A 14785-nucleotide genomic window follows, 5' to 3' on the forward strand; every position below is an offset into this window, starting at 1 on the left:
CCTCAATGGACCCGACTCTGAGTGAACTCCGGGAGTTGGTGATGGACAGGGAGGCCTGGTGTGCTGCAATTCATGGGTTCGCAAAGAGTCAGACACAACTGAGCGACTGAACTGAACTGAACTGAAACGTACTGGCTAGATTAGAAAAAAAAAAAAAAAACCTCATATTGAGGCATGTAGAACAGGCTGAGATCAATCTTAGATTACTCTGAGACACCATAAACCTCACCCCAGGTGTAGCAACTCACAATCAGGAAGGAACCTACAACTGAAAGTGTTTTCATTAAGAGCTAATGGTTTGAACCTTATATTTGATTCCTGGGAGATGAGCCTCCTAAATATCAAGCTTTGAAAGCCAGTAAAGTCTGTGTCCATGAGATCCAGTTGTCAAAGGGTTTACACAAGCTCCATGTGACTACTGTCTAGGGCTTAGAATACAGGCAGCCCACTGACACACTCAATCTTTCTGTGAAAGAAGCCTATTAGTTTATCTTCATAGATGTGGCCTTAACAGAAGGCTTCTGATTAAACTCACATCTAAGGGCAGGCTGTAATTCTCTCCAGGGACCTCAGAGTCTAGGCATTATCTTCATGCTTCTTCTGCTTTGATCTAGGTCACCAGTATCTCCCAGAGATGAGATTATACACATAGCTGGTACCCTAGCTTTTGTGGTTTCCATCGTGTCTGCCTGGATCTGGTAGCCAGTGCATCTTATACTCAGAGGTCCTGTAGCACTGTAACAAATGGAGAAATAGTTCTCAGTCATTCTCAGAACACAGCACAGAGGCAGCAGACTGAAACATACCCTCAAATCTTTCTGTGAAAGAGGCTTACTTGTTTATCTTAAATCTTCAGCCTCAGGCACAGGATTCTTATTTGACACACTTTTAGAGGCATACTGAAATACTTTTCGAAGACTACAGAACTCAGAAGGTGCCATCTTTGCCCTTTCCTTCTGCCAGATTCTAAGCTGTCACAAAGAATGTTACCTGCCATATCAGTAAACAAAGGATGTTGCAGCCATCAAGACATCAGCTAGTACAGCCTCCTCTGCCCCCTCCACCTATGGGTGCACCCTGATGGGATTCAGGATGAGAGAAAACAGGATACTGGACTTAGTTAAGATATATATCAAAGAAATTATTTTAAGAAGCCCAGCAGTTGCTTCTTCTCACACATAGAAAAGCACTATATTCATTAACTTGAGATGTCTGGTTTTTCTCTAATTCACAGTAATTCTTTGATGCTCAGATTGCTGCTCTTGTAAAAACACCTGTATATCCTGGCTCCTTCCTTACCTTGAAGGAACAGTTCCTTGGAGCTATCTGAGAGACTGTCCCCTGGGCAAAAGATCCTAGTATATCTGCTCAAAAACCAAAACAAAACAAAAAAACACAAAACAAAACAAAAAAACACACAAAAAAACAAAATTTTCAACTTACAGGATGTGATTTTATTTTTTTCAGTTGACACTGGTAGCACACATCTGGTACCCTGACTTTTGAGGCTGATGCCCAAAGGACGCGTCCCTTGATATCCTGGCTCTGGTGGCCGGTATGGCTTGTGTTCACAGGTTTAACAGGTTGTTGGTTGTTGGTGCAGTCACTAAGTCGTGTCCAACTCTTGCGACCCCATGGACTGTAGCCTGCTAGCCTCCTCTGTCCATGAGATATTCCAGGCAAGAATACTGCAGTAGGTTGCCATTTCCTTCTCCTGGGTTCAACAGGGTGTTTGAGAATTGTTTCTTTGTTCAACAGGGTGGTAGCAAGCAAAGAAAAACTCTCAACTCGTTATCACATCAGGTCTCAGTATAGCGGGGGCAGACACAAATCCACATCTCAAAGTCTTCTCATGAAAGAAGTATATTTACATACCTTATAAGCTATTGGCTGAGGGTCCAGCTTCAAATAAGACTAAACCTGTATTTTGACTGGCAAGTTCTGGCACACCCACAACTAGGAGCCACTTATAGTAAACTAAGATGCTTGGACAATCACAAAGATTTGAGAGACAACCAAGACCTAGGGCAAGGTTGAAACATAGTGATCATCACTTACATGAAGCCACTCCTTCAAGACTATGAGAGGCAACTTTCTTATCTAACACATGAAAACCAACAGAGTGTTAGGAAAATGAAGAAACAGAAGAATATTTTCCAGATGAAAGAAATAAGATAAAACCTTAGAAAAAGACGTTAATGAAATGGAGGTAACTGATTTACCTTACACCTTACAAAATAACAGTCAAAATAACTGATCACTGAGGTCAGGAGATCAACACGTGAAAAAAGTGAAAATTTCAAAAAAGAAACATAAAATAAAGGAAAATACCAAACAGAAATCAGAGCCTAAGATAATTGGACCTAAAAATACAATAGAAAGTTTCAACAGAAGACCAGATTAAGATGAAGAAATGATCAGAAGACTGAAAATAGGGAAAGGATCCTAACCAATCAGAGTAGCAAAAAAAGACAAAGGAATGAAAAAGAGTGAAAATACAAAAATACAGTAAAGGACTTATGAGACATTATCAAGTGGACCAATATTCACATTACAGGAGTCCAAAAAAGAACAGAAGAATTAAAAAGGCAGAAAAATGATTTGAAAAACAAAAACAGCCAGTAACTTCCCTAACATGGGAAAGGAAACACCCTTCCAAATACAAAAAGACAATACAGTTCCAAGTAAGATGAATCCAGAGAGACTCATAAAGACATTAACTTATCAAAAGTTAAAAACAAGGAGAGAATCTTAAAAGCAGCAAGAGAAAAACAACTTGTTACGTACAAGGGAACCCTCATAAGACCAGCAGCAGGTTTTTTCACCATTCTTTTCAGTCCAGTTCAGCGCCATGATCTTAGTTTTCTGAATGTTGAGTTTTAAGCCAACTTTTTCACTCTCCTCTTTCACTTTCATCAACAGGCTCTTTAGTTCTTCACCTTTCTGCCATAGGGGTGGTATCATCTACATATCTGAGGTTATTGGTATTTCCCCTGGCAATTTTCACTCCAGCTTGTGCTTCATCCAGCCTGGCATTTCACATGATGTACTCTGCATATAAGTTAAATAAGCAGGGTGACAATATACAGCCTTGATGTACTCCTTTCCAATTTGAAACCAGTCCATTGTTCCACGTCTGGCTTTAATTGTTGCTTCTTGACCTGCATACACGTTTCCCAGGAGACAGATAAAATGGTCTGATATTCCCATCCCTTTTAGGATTTTCCACAGTTGATTGTGAACTACAGTCAAAGGCTTTAGCATACTCAATGAAGCAGAAGTAGATGTTTTCCTGGAATTCCCTTGCCTTCTCTGTGATCTAGAGAATGTTGGCAATTTGATCTCTGGTTCCTCTGCCTTTTCTAAATTCAGCTTGTACAACTGGAAGTTCTAAGTTCACCTACTGCTGAAGCCTAGCTTGAAGGATTTTGAGCATTACTTTTCTAGCATGTGACATGAATGCAACTGTATGATAGTTTGAACATTCTTTTAGGTGGTAGGTTGGGTTTTTTTTTTTTTTTTTTGAATTTTTTCTTGCTTCCTGATGAAGTCCTGTATTGCTGTAAATTTCTCTCTTAGAACTGACATTTTAATTATATGTCTTACTATGGGTCTATCTGAATGCATCTTATTTGGAATCCTATTTGCTTCCTGTCCCTGAACATCTATTTCCTTCTTTAGTTTTGGGGACATCTATTTCCTTCTTTAGTTTTGGGGATTTTTCAGCCATAGTATCTTCAAATACATTTTCATTAACCTTCTCTCTCTCCTCTCCTGGCAGCCCTATGATGTGAATGTTGACACCCTTAACGTTATACTAGAGATCTCATAGATTACATTCATTTTTATTCATTTGTCTTTCTGTTGTTCTGATTTAGTGATTTCCATTATACTAAATTCCAGATCATTTATGCATTCTCCATCATTTAGTCTGCTATTCATTCCTTCTAGTCTGTTTTTTTTTTTAATCTCAGATACTGAATTATCTTTTTTTATATCATTTTTTAATATTTTCTAGATCCTTGTTAAAATGACCCAATGTTTAGGTGGATTATTTTCCCTAATTCAGTTAACAGTTTTATTACTGGTGTTTTGAATTATTTATCTGGTAAACTGTTTACTTGTTTCATTAGTTTTTCAGAGGCTTTCTCTTGCTCTTTCAATTGAGACTAGTTTCTCTGCCTTTGTATTTCATTTAACTTTCTATGCCTCTATGAATTTAGGTGAAATGTTTGCCTACTGTGGTCTTGAAGGGGTATTTCTTATGTGGGAGCATCCATATGTAGACTGCATGTGCCCAATGTCTTTGGTGGGATGACTGGATTTGATGTGGAGGCTAGGCATGTCTTTCTTCAGGTTGTGCTGGTAGTGATCGCCTTGGAAGGGGGTAGTGCTAAAGACAGAGGCACTAGAGCCTGCTCAGGGTTCTAGTGCCTGGACTTCCTCTCTGAAGCAGGATTTCCTCTCAGCTCAGTGGCCATCACTGCCATGTCAGGGGCAGGGTCTGGTCCCAAGCTGCTACAGTAGAAGCTCTGGAGGTTATTTTTTCATTGTCATTTATGTCAAGCTAATTTCTTAATTTCTTTTTGATTTCACCATCAGCTCATTGGTTCTTTAGTAGCACATTTAAAAAAAATTTTAATTGAAGCATAGTTGGTTTACAATGTTATGTTAATTTCTTTAGTGCAACCATGTAAATCAGCCACATATATATATATATACCCACCACCACCACCCCCCGCCCCCACCCAGAGTTTTCCTCCCACTCCCTCATCCCACCCCTCTAGGTCATCACAGAGCACCAGGCTGGACTCCCTGTATTATATAGAGCACATGTTTCAATCTAAATGTAATCATTTTTTCTCATCATTTTTTCTGTGATTTCTCAATTTGTAATGTTGTGTACTGAAAAGATGTTTGAAATATTAATAATTACTATCCTGTTACATTTATTAAGGCTGGTTTCATGTCTTAGTATATGGTCTATCCCAGAGAATGTTCCACACACTCTTGAATAGAATGTGTATTCTTTCGTGAATGAATGATTCATACACCCTTTTAATGAGCAGGTATTATGACTTAAGTAGCCAATGTTTATATAAGTTTCAGTATTCTTAAATATATAACTATATTCACCTGTAGCACATTTAAACCTGTAAAGAAATTTCATCTTGGAATAAATTTTATAGGACTTACAGAAAGAACATTAAATTCATCTATATTGGTTTGAAATAAGGCACATTATAGTTTCTAAAATGTTGTTAATTTTATTTCTAGATCCAAGCAATAATTTCCCAAAGTAAAAAAAAAAAAAAAAGTAAAAAGGTCACCCTAAACAAAAATTTTTCAGAAAGAGCTAACCAAAATTAATTTCAAATACTAAGATATGACATGATAATACAACTCACTTAACTGGAAAGAAAATATAAGATTGCACTTTACCTCACCAACTCCAAAGTCCCATGTTTGCTCAGAATGCAATTCTTCCAAAGGGATATTACCCCTAAGGGTTATAAATAAGACAGTATTAGAATGTGCTTTAATCCCTCTGAGATTACTGTTCTAAATTATGACTCCCAAAGTTGATTAAAGGTCAGAATTATAAGGGAAAGTGAAGTCACTCAGTTGTGTCCAACTCTTTGTGACCCCATGGACTGTAGCCTCCTAGGCTGCTCTGTCCATGGGATTCTCCAGGCAAGAATACTGGTGTGGGTTGCCATTCCCTTCTCTAGATTATAAGGGAAGTTTTTAAAAATAAGGATTCACAAGCTCTACCTTAATGAGTCTATATGTAGGTCAAACTTGATATTTTTTATTTTAAAAACACCCTCAAGTGATAAGTATCTGCACACAGGGTTGGGAGCCATATTCTAAATCATTTTCATAAAGTATATTTTAAAATTCAAGTTTTAACATTGTATTTTTCATTCATGAGACTAAATTTTTGGAAGTTTTTACAATGAAGAACCTAAGTTGATTTTATTAAATAAATGGTGAATCTCTTTTTTAATTAATTTAGTGCCAGTCCCATAAAAATGGCATCTAATATTCTTTGTATTAATAGATATATTATATATTTCTTAAGAAAGTATTCTCAAAATAAAAATCTATTCTAATTCATGATTTTCAATTACCAAGACTGAAAATAAATAATAAATAAATAAATCATAACTATTACCAAGAAAGTTAAGTTTATTCTGAATTAAGTTTTCTTTAATTATCTATAATATCTGTCCTATATATTGTTGATATGTTGTTTATGCTATTAACCTTTGACTTCTATTATTCCCTCATTCTGAGTCATATTAACCAAGCAAATGTCCCATGGAGAGCTGCCAAAATGGAGAAAATATGCTTCTCATGCCAGTCAGCATTCCTATATATGTCATCCTTCTATTTCTTATTATAAATTAATAAATTGACATTATGGAGGGTAAATAAACTTGCTGAACACATAAACCAGTTTTTTTCAAATCAACTAACACTACAAGGAGTTAAATAACACAACTAATGCTAGAAGGAGATCCAACCAGTCTATCCTAAAGGAAATCAGTCCTGAATGTTCTTTGGAAGGACTGATGCTGAAGCTGAAACTCCAATTCTCTGGCCACCTGATGTGAAGAACTGACTCATTAGAAAAGACCCTGATGCTGGGAAAGACTGAAGGCAGGAGGAGAAGGGGACGACAGAGGATGAGATGGTTGGATGGCATCACTGACTTGATGGACAAGAGTTTGAGTAAGCTCCGGGAGTTGGTGATGGACAGGGAAGCCTGGCGTGCTGCAGTCAACAGGGTCACAAAGGGTCAGGACACGACTGAGTGACTGAAGTGAACTCAACTGAACACTACAACTTAGATATTTTTGCACTGGTTAATATGAGGACCAAATTATCAACTAGGGTGATATTACCAAGGTTCTGACAACTGATTTTTAAAAAATATTTATTTATTTGGCTGCACCAGGTCTTTAGTTGCAGCAAGCAAACTCTTAGTTGCTGTATGTGGGATCTAGTTCCCTGAGGAGGAATTGAATCCGGACCCCCTGCACTGGGAGCATTGAATCTTAGCCACTGGACCACCAAGGAAGTCCCCGACAATTGATTTCTGAGTCCAGTCGGCCCACCCTAAGACAGCAATATGTCTACTTCACTTTGTATCCTTCAAAGTGCATTATTTTAGACCCCAACTGGCATTCTTCAGATTCTTCTAAAAACTTACATATGATTCACTGAATATTTCTGTATTTTCTCCTGGTATATCTTCTCTTGGTAATCACTTTCAAATTTTCCTTTAAAATAAAATTATGCATTGAAATAAAACTTTAGTATGACCCATATGAAGGGATGCCATTGGTCTACAATGTCATATAATGTCATCCTATTTTTAATTTCATATTCCTCCAAACACACACACATACACACATATATATTCATTAAAACTAAAGACAACAAAAATCCAACAGATAATCACATTTTTCATATATAATACCAACCTTTTTTATTAGAGCTGGCTGAATAAAAATCTTTCTCAAAAGATGTACTAAGATTATTTTTTTCATTATTCTTGTACTCTTTCTGGCAAATCTTGTTTGGCTGATACTTTTCTGAACAACTTGATATTTTAAAAGTAGATTTACTAAAACCCAACTCTGGATCTGTAAAAATACTTTTAATGTGGCTATCAGTGAAATGGTTTTTATCAGAATCAATGACTGCACATGTATCTCGTGTATTATCATAATCATATTTGTCAAAGGTTTCCTTTATCTTCTGTTGGTCTATGTTTAATAAATTGATCATATTTTCACTAATAAAAGAGTCATTATTATCTGATAGAAGGCTGGAAGTTTGCTGGTTCATATCTTCATTTGAAAACTTTTTTCTATTTTCTTTCCAAATATGTTGTAATGAGTTATTTTCAGTAATGAAGTGTGACTGTCTTCTCTCATCCATGCTTCCACAATCTTCACCTACAACTACAGTAGGTGTCCTTGTAAGGAAGTTTCTATTTCCTGGACTTTAGGATAAATAAAAACATATTTAGCAAGAAAAGAGCAGGGCATTCTCATTCAGAAATACCTGAAGCTAAATTCTTACAGAACATATTGAGTAGCTATTAACACTTAAGCAGGCCATGTTTACATTTTTAAAATTTAAATAAATAATATTGCCTTGAGTGGAAATTTGTTTAATATGCTATCCTAGTATCTTAGTGAGTATAAAAATAATCTACACTTAATTTTGTACTTCAACATGAAATACTAGTATTTAGTTCAACTTACAATATATTAACAAAACAAAAGATGACTAATCCCATAATAATGTCTATGGAATAATCTAGACAAACTCTGAACATAAATGCTGCTTCATTTAAATAAACAAAAATATATTGAAGACTATGCAAGGAAGAAAATTATCCTTAGTGTTAAAATGTCAAATAAAATTGTTATAAGAACAAGAAACTTCTCAATCTAACAAGGACCTCAACCTAACAAAATCTCTCTCAAGTTTCCAAGGAACAGCAATATACATACAAATGTATACATAAGTATTGATAATAAATCCAAGAGAAAAGATGAATTAGAAAAAAAGGTCTAAGTACCTTGCAAATTCCCTTCTAATGCAGAAATCATAATTCTAAACTATGTCCAATTTCTATAAAAGAATCAAAATTATAATGGAAAGTAACTGGAAATCAAGATATTCTGAATTTTGTTGCCTTTGAGTAGCTACAAATTTACATAGGATTGTTTTTTTCCCAGAGATTAGAGATACCAACTAAAACTATTGAGTTCCCATTTTATTTTTAATTAACACACTACTCTTTTCTAGGCAGTGAGTGTTTCATGTATTGGGGACAGAGAGATAAAATATTCCAGTATTAAGGTATTAAGGAGAGAGAGATGTTTGGTCCATAAATGCTTACAGGTCATGATCCTACATTATTTCTCAATATGAGTCCTACTGGTATTTGGGGTAGTGAACTTCCTGATGTTCAAGAAAAGGCAGAGGAACCAGAGATCAAATTGCCAACATCCACCGGATCATCAAAAAAGCAAGAGAGTTCCAGAAAAACATCTATTTCTGCTTTACTGACTATGCCAAAGCCTTTGACTGTGTTGATCACAATAAACTGTGGAAAATTCTGAGAGAGATGGGAATACCAGACCACCTGACCTGCCTCTTGAGAAACCTATATGCAGGTCAGGAAGCAACAGTTAGAACTGGATATGGAACAACAGACTGATTTCAAATAGGAAAAGGAGTATGTCAAGGCTGTATATTGTCACCCTGCTTATTTAACTTCTATGCAGAGTACATCATGAGAAACACTGGACTGGAAGAAACACAAGTTGGAATCAAGATTGCCAGGAGAACTATCAATAACCTCAGATATGCAGATAACACAACCCTTATGGCAGAAAGTGAAGAGGAACTAAAAAGCCTCTTGATGAAAGTGAAAGAGGAGAGTGAAAAAGTTGGCTTAAAGCTCAACATTCAAAAAACAAAGATTATGGCATCCAGTCCCATCACTTCACGGGAAATAGATGGGCAAACAGTGGAAACAGTGTCAGACTTTATTGTTTTGGGCTCCAAAATCACTGCAGATGGTGATTGCAGCCATGAAATTAAAAGACGCTTACTCCTTGGAAGAAAAGTTATGACCAACCTAGATAGCATATTGAAAACCAGAGACATTACTTTGCCGACTAAGGTCTGTCCAGTCAGCTACGGTTTTTCCTGTGGTCATGTATGGATGTGAGAGTTGGACTGTGAAGAAGGCTGAGCGCCGAAGAATTGATGCTTTTGAACTGTGGTGTTGGAGAAGACTCTTGAGAGTCCCTTGAACTGCAAGGAGATCCAACGAGTCCATTCTGAAGGAGATTAGCGCTGGGATTGCTTTGGAAGGAATGATGCTAAAACTGAAACTCCAGTACTTCGGCCACCTCATGCGAAGAGTTGACTCATTGGAAAAGACTCTGATGCTGGGAAGGATTGGGGGCAGGAGGAGAAGGGGATGACCGAGGATGAGATGGCTGGATGGCATCACTGACTCGATGGACATGAGTCTGAGTGAACTCCGAGAGTTGGTGATGGACAGGGAGGCCTGGCGTGCTGCGGTTCATGGATTTGCAAAGAGTCGGACACGATTGAGCAACTGGACTGAACTGAACTGAATGTTATTCTGTTATACCAAAAGATATAACCTATAGTATACAATAATATACACTATCAACACCAGAGAAAATTCTGTTACTCTAAATGAGAAAATAAATTTAAAACCACTGTATAAGTGAGAAAGCATACTACAAATGTAAATCATCATTCTAAACATTTGCAAAATGTGCCAGAATTGAGAGAAACATGTGTACCCCAATCTTCATCGCAGCACTGTTTATAATAGCCAGGACATGGCAGCAACCTAGATGTCCATCAGGAGACAAATGGATAAAAAACTGTGGTACATATACACAATGGAATATTAGTCAGCCATTAAAAATAACACATTTGAATCAGTTCTAATGAAGTGGATAAAACTGGAACCTATGATACAGAGTGAAGTAAGTCAGAAAGAAAAACACCAATACAGTATACTAACACCTATATATGAAATTTAGAAAGATGGTACCAATAACCCTATATGTGGGACAGCAAAAGAGACACAGATGTATAGAATAGTCTTTTGGATTCTGTGGGAGAAGGCAAAAGTGGGATGATCTGAGAGAATAGCATTGAAATGTGTATATTATCATACGTGAAACAGATCGCCAGTCCATGTACTGTTTCTATGAAAATAATATCTTAAATCAACTAAATAAAAAATTAAATGCAAAAAAAATTTGCAAAAATGTGGGCAATAGAAAAGTGTATAGTAAGCAGTTGTTTTTCACAAGAAATAGACTAGAAGATGCGAAAAAAAATTAGAAAGTGAAAAGAGCTATCCTATAGCCAATTATTACCATAGTACATAGAGGGAAGAAATTATTTTGATTGAGAAAAATCAGGCAGGTGGCATTTGAGTTGGGGACCAAATGTTGGGAAGAATTGTTACTTATACAAATGGAAGAGAGAAATTATGGTAAACATATAAAAGACATATTAAAACAAATCAGTACAGTTTCTTTTAACAATTTATTTTTCCTAGAGATAAATATAGAATTCATCAAAATTATATACCAAAATAGGCATAAAGTTATTATCTGAATAAACAGTATTCAACAGATAATTAATTTAAGCCTGCTGTTTCTAAGTTGCTTCAGTTGTGTTCAACTCTTTGTGACCCGATGGACCACAGCCATCCACCAGACTTTTCCGTCCCTGGAATTCTCCAGGCAAGAATACTGGAGTGGGTTGCCATGCCCTCTTCCAGGGGATCTACCTGACTCAGGGATTGAAATCGCATCTCTTGTCTCCTGCATTGGCAGGGACTTCTTTACCACTAGTGCCACCGGGGAAGCCCAATGTATGCCTACTATGTAGTAAGGAGACAGTAGAGTTTACATTCTAGTGAAAATATATATTAAACAAATAAATAAGATAATTAACAATTATTAAGTACAACGAATGAAAAAAATTAAACAAATAAAAAGATACTAACAGCTCCTTTAGACATGATACAGGATCATACAATGGAATAACACGTTGGAGGTCCTATTTCAGATAGTTTGATCAGGAAAGTCCCTAATAAGGAAAAGTAAGCTAAAGGTACAGAATGGTTACACATGTGAAGAAAGGAGTAAATACACCTCTGGGGGATGGACTAATAAGCACAAATGCAAAATCTACAGCCTGTTTGAGAAATGAAAAGAGGAGGAATAAGACCAGATTATAATCAGTAAAAGAAAACTTATGACTTAAGGTTTAGGCACAAAAGGGCCAAAAATCATGCAGAGCTTTATTTCTGAAAAGAGTAATAAGAAATACTTTAAGATTCTAAGTACAAAAGCAAAATCAACTTACTTTCTGCCTTGGAAAATATCAGTCTGATTGCTGGGTAGATATGAATTTCAGGACTTTTGACTGCCCACATGAAGTAAAAGAGACCAGATTAACCTTCCCAACTGACACTTTTAAAAAACTAGACAAAATACATGAGACAATGATTTTCAGACATTGGCCATCAGGTATAACAGGATAATGATTCCTGAGAGAGAGAGAAAGCAAATTAAATGAACCCTATAACTGCCCCTAGTTTACTGCCTTGAGACTGTCTGTATCAATGCCATGGAATACTTGAAGGAGAAACCTAGTCAGAGTCCTAAGAATCCCCTTCTTGAGGAAACAGAGCTGAGGGTTCAGGGAGACTACAGAAAACAGAATTCACAGGGCAGAGTACTATGAAGGAGGATGTTTCAAAATAAAAAAGCAGACTCTGGAGATCTACAGAGAGTTATCAAATTTTTAACCAAGTACTCATCAGCAAATGCATATGAAGCAATTACTCAAGACTAGGAAAAGAAACCCAACATGAGAAGATGGAACAATTTCAGGAACTCAAAGATGGGAAAATTTTGTGTTTCCATCAACCAGAGTGGAAAATCTTGTAATCCAAAGAAAACTAGAGAAGACTCAGAAGAGTATTGCCTCAGCAGAGGGCAAAGGTAGCCATAGACTGAATGAACGGGTACCTGGTGCTGCTTAACAAATTCTAAAGTAAGTTTCAAAAGAATCATGTTACTTCCGAGTAACTACACTGTATCCCAGAACAAAGCTTAGGATGATCTATAGGAATATGAGATTTCCAGAAACCAAAAAGATGATTTACAAGGTGTAGAATCTAAACAAAATTATCAAGACTGCAAAGAAGCAGAAAGTTGCTATCTCTAATAAGGAGGAAAATCAGTTGTTAGACTAAGAAATGACACAAAATGATATACTTTACCTTTATACACAAGGACATTAAAAGATTTATTCTAACTATATTCCTTATTTTGAGAAGCTAGACAAAAGATTAAGCATGTTGAATAGACATCTGGAAAATAAACAGAGCAGTTAAATCAAACTTCTAGAGACGAAAAATGCACTGAATAGATTTACCAGTATTGGATACCAGAAAAGATACAATTAGTAAATTTGAAATTCTAACAAAATCTATATAAAATGAAAGGAGAGGAAAAAATATTAAAATAAATAGAGCATCAGTAAACTGTTATACAACTTCAGTTGGACAACTTTACATATTATTTAGGTTCCCAAAGAAGAGGGGAGAGGAATCAGAAAAAATATTTGAAAAATTAATGACTGAATTTTTTTCAAATTTGGTAAAAACAGTAAGAACACAAATCCAAAAAAAATCAACACATCCCAAACACAAGAAATAGAAAACAAACATTCTGATCCTAATGGAGAGAAATCTATAGTAGAAAATTTATAGTAGAGAATCTATAATAAAAAACACAAGCAAACTTAAAAACAGAGAAAAATACATATTATATACACAGATATTTAGATATTTAGCAAACTTCTAGTTGGAAACAATGCCACTCAAATGTCTTTGAAAAACGGCACTCATCCCTGACCGAATGTGAGGTCTTATATTCAAGGTGTTTAAAAACAACCTCCAACTCATCATTGACTGACCTCTGAACATGGCTTTTCAGCTGTAAATATCTATGTTAAAAGAAAGATATCAAATCACTAAGTTAAACTTACATCTTAAAAAATAGAAAAAGAGAAGATCAAACTAAATCCAAAGTAAGTAGAAAAAAGAAATCATAAACATCATTGGAAGCATGGAGTCTTGAACACTGGACCACAAAGGAAGTCCTCCTTTATATTTTAAACATGTAAGTTGTTTCATTTTCTTGAAGTGATATTCTTGCTTTTTAAAATCTATCTGTGAATAATTTTGGAATCCTTCCATAAAAATTTTAAAAAATTATTAGCAGCTGATTTAGTGCATTTATGGAACACAGGCGATTTAAATCTATTATCACATTGATTTTTCCATATAACCCTGAAGGAAAGACGCTATCTCTAGCCTAAATGAGGTAGACAAAATGCCAAAAGATATAAGTTAGCTACAGTCTCATAACTAATAAATAAGAGATCTACTTTTCAAAATAAGTTTGACACTAAGGTATAATATCTGTGTTTTTAACAATTTATTTTAAAATCTATATTTGCAAACAAAACACATCTCAGCTAAACTGTCCCTAGTTGAGTAAGTCAGATGAAGGGGAGTCATCACCTTGTCAGTTCTGTCTCCTTTGATTGTCACAATTTCTCTTAAATATTGACCAGGAATGTCACTTTTAACATTTCTCTAATTTCTCCAGAGTTATCTATAGAAGAACCCTGGACAAAATTATCTTATGCTTCTTCTGCATCCGGTATTTGGAGATGATTTAGACTAAACTTCAGTCATTATCATTTAGACTAAAATTTAAAATACCCAGTTCTGGATAATTTCTTCTTCCATGAGAAGGTCTCCAGGCTCTTTCAGTTCTCTAGCCACTATCAGTTCAGTTCAGTTGCTCAGTTGCGTCCGACTCTTTGCGACCCCATGGACTGCAGCACGCCAGGCTTCCCTGTCCATCACCAAATCCCAGAGCTTATTCAAAATTATGTTCATCGAGTTGGTGATGCCATCCAACAATTTCATCCTCTGTGATCCCCTTCTCCTCCTGCCTTCAATCTTTACCAGCATCAGGTCTTTTCAAATGAGTCCATTCTTCACATCAGGTGGCCAAAGTATTGGCGTTTCAGCTTCAGCATCAGTCCTTCCAAAGAATATTAGGCATTGGTTTCCTTTAGGATTGACTGGTTTGATCTCCATGCAATC

At 36.0% G+C, this 14785-nt stretch overlaps 1 protein-coding gene across 1 annotated transcript in view; it reads right to left on the reverse strand.

Moving 5' to 3' along the window:
• REDIC1 (regulator of DNA class I crossover intermediates 1) overlaps nucleotides 1–14785 on the reverse strand; it is an 88125-nt gene that overhangs the window by 22691 nt on the left and 50649 nt on the right. Inside the window, 3 exon segments of the mRNA XM_068971446.1 lie at nucleotides 5443–5503; nucleotides 7220–7289; nucleotides 7494–8017. Of these exon segments, the coding sequence (XP_068827547.1) occupies nucleotides 5443–5503; nucleotides 7220–7289; nucleotides 7494–8017 (655 nt within the window).

Source organism: Capricornis sumatraensis, chromosome 4 (assembly GCF_032405125.1).
Source record: "Capricornis sumatraensis isolate serow.1 chromosome 4, serow.2, whole genome shotgun sequence".
Lineage (NCBI taxonomy): Eukaryota > Metazoa > Chordata > Mammalia > Artiodactyla > Bovidae > Capricornis > Capricornis sumatraensis.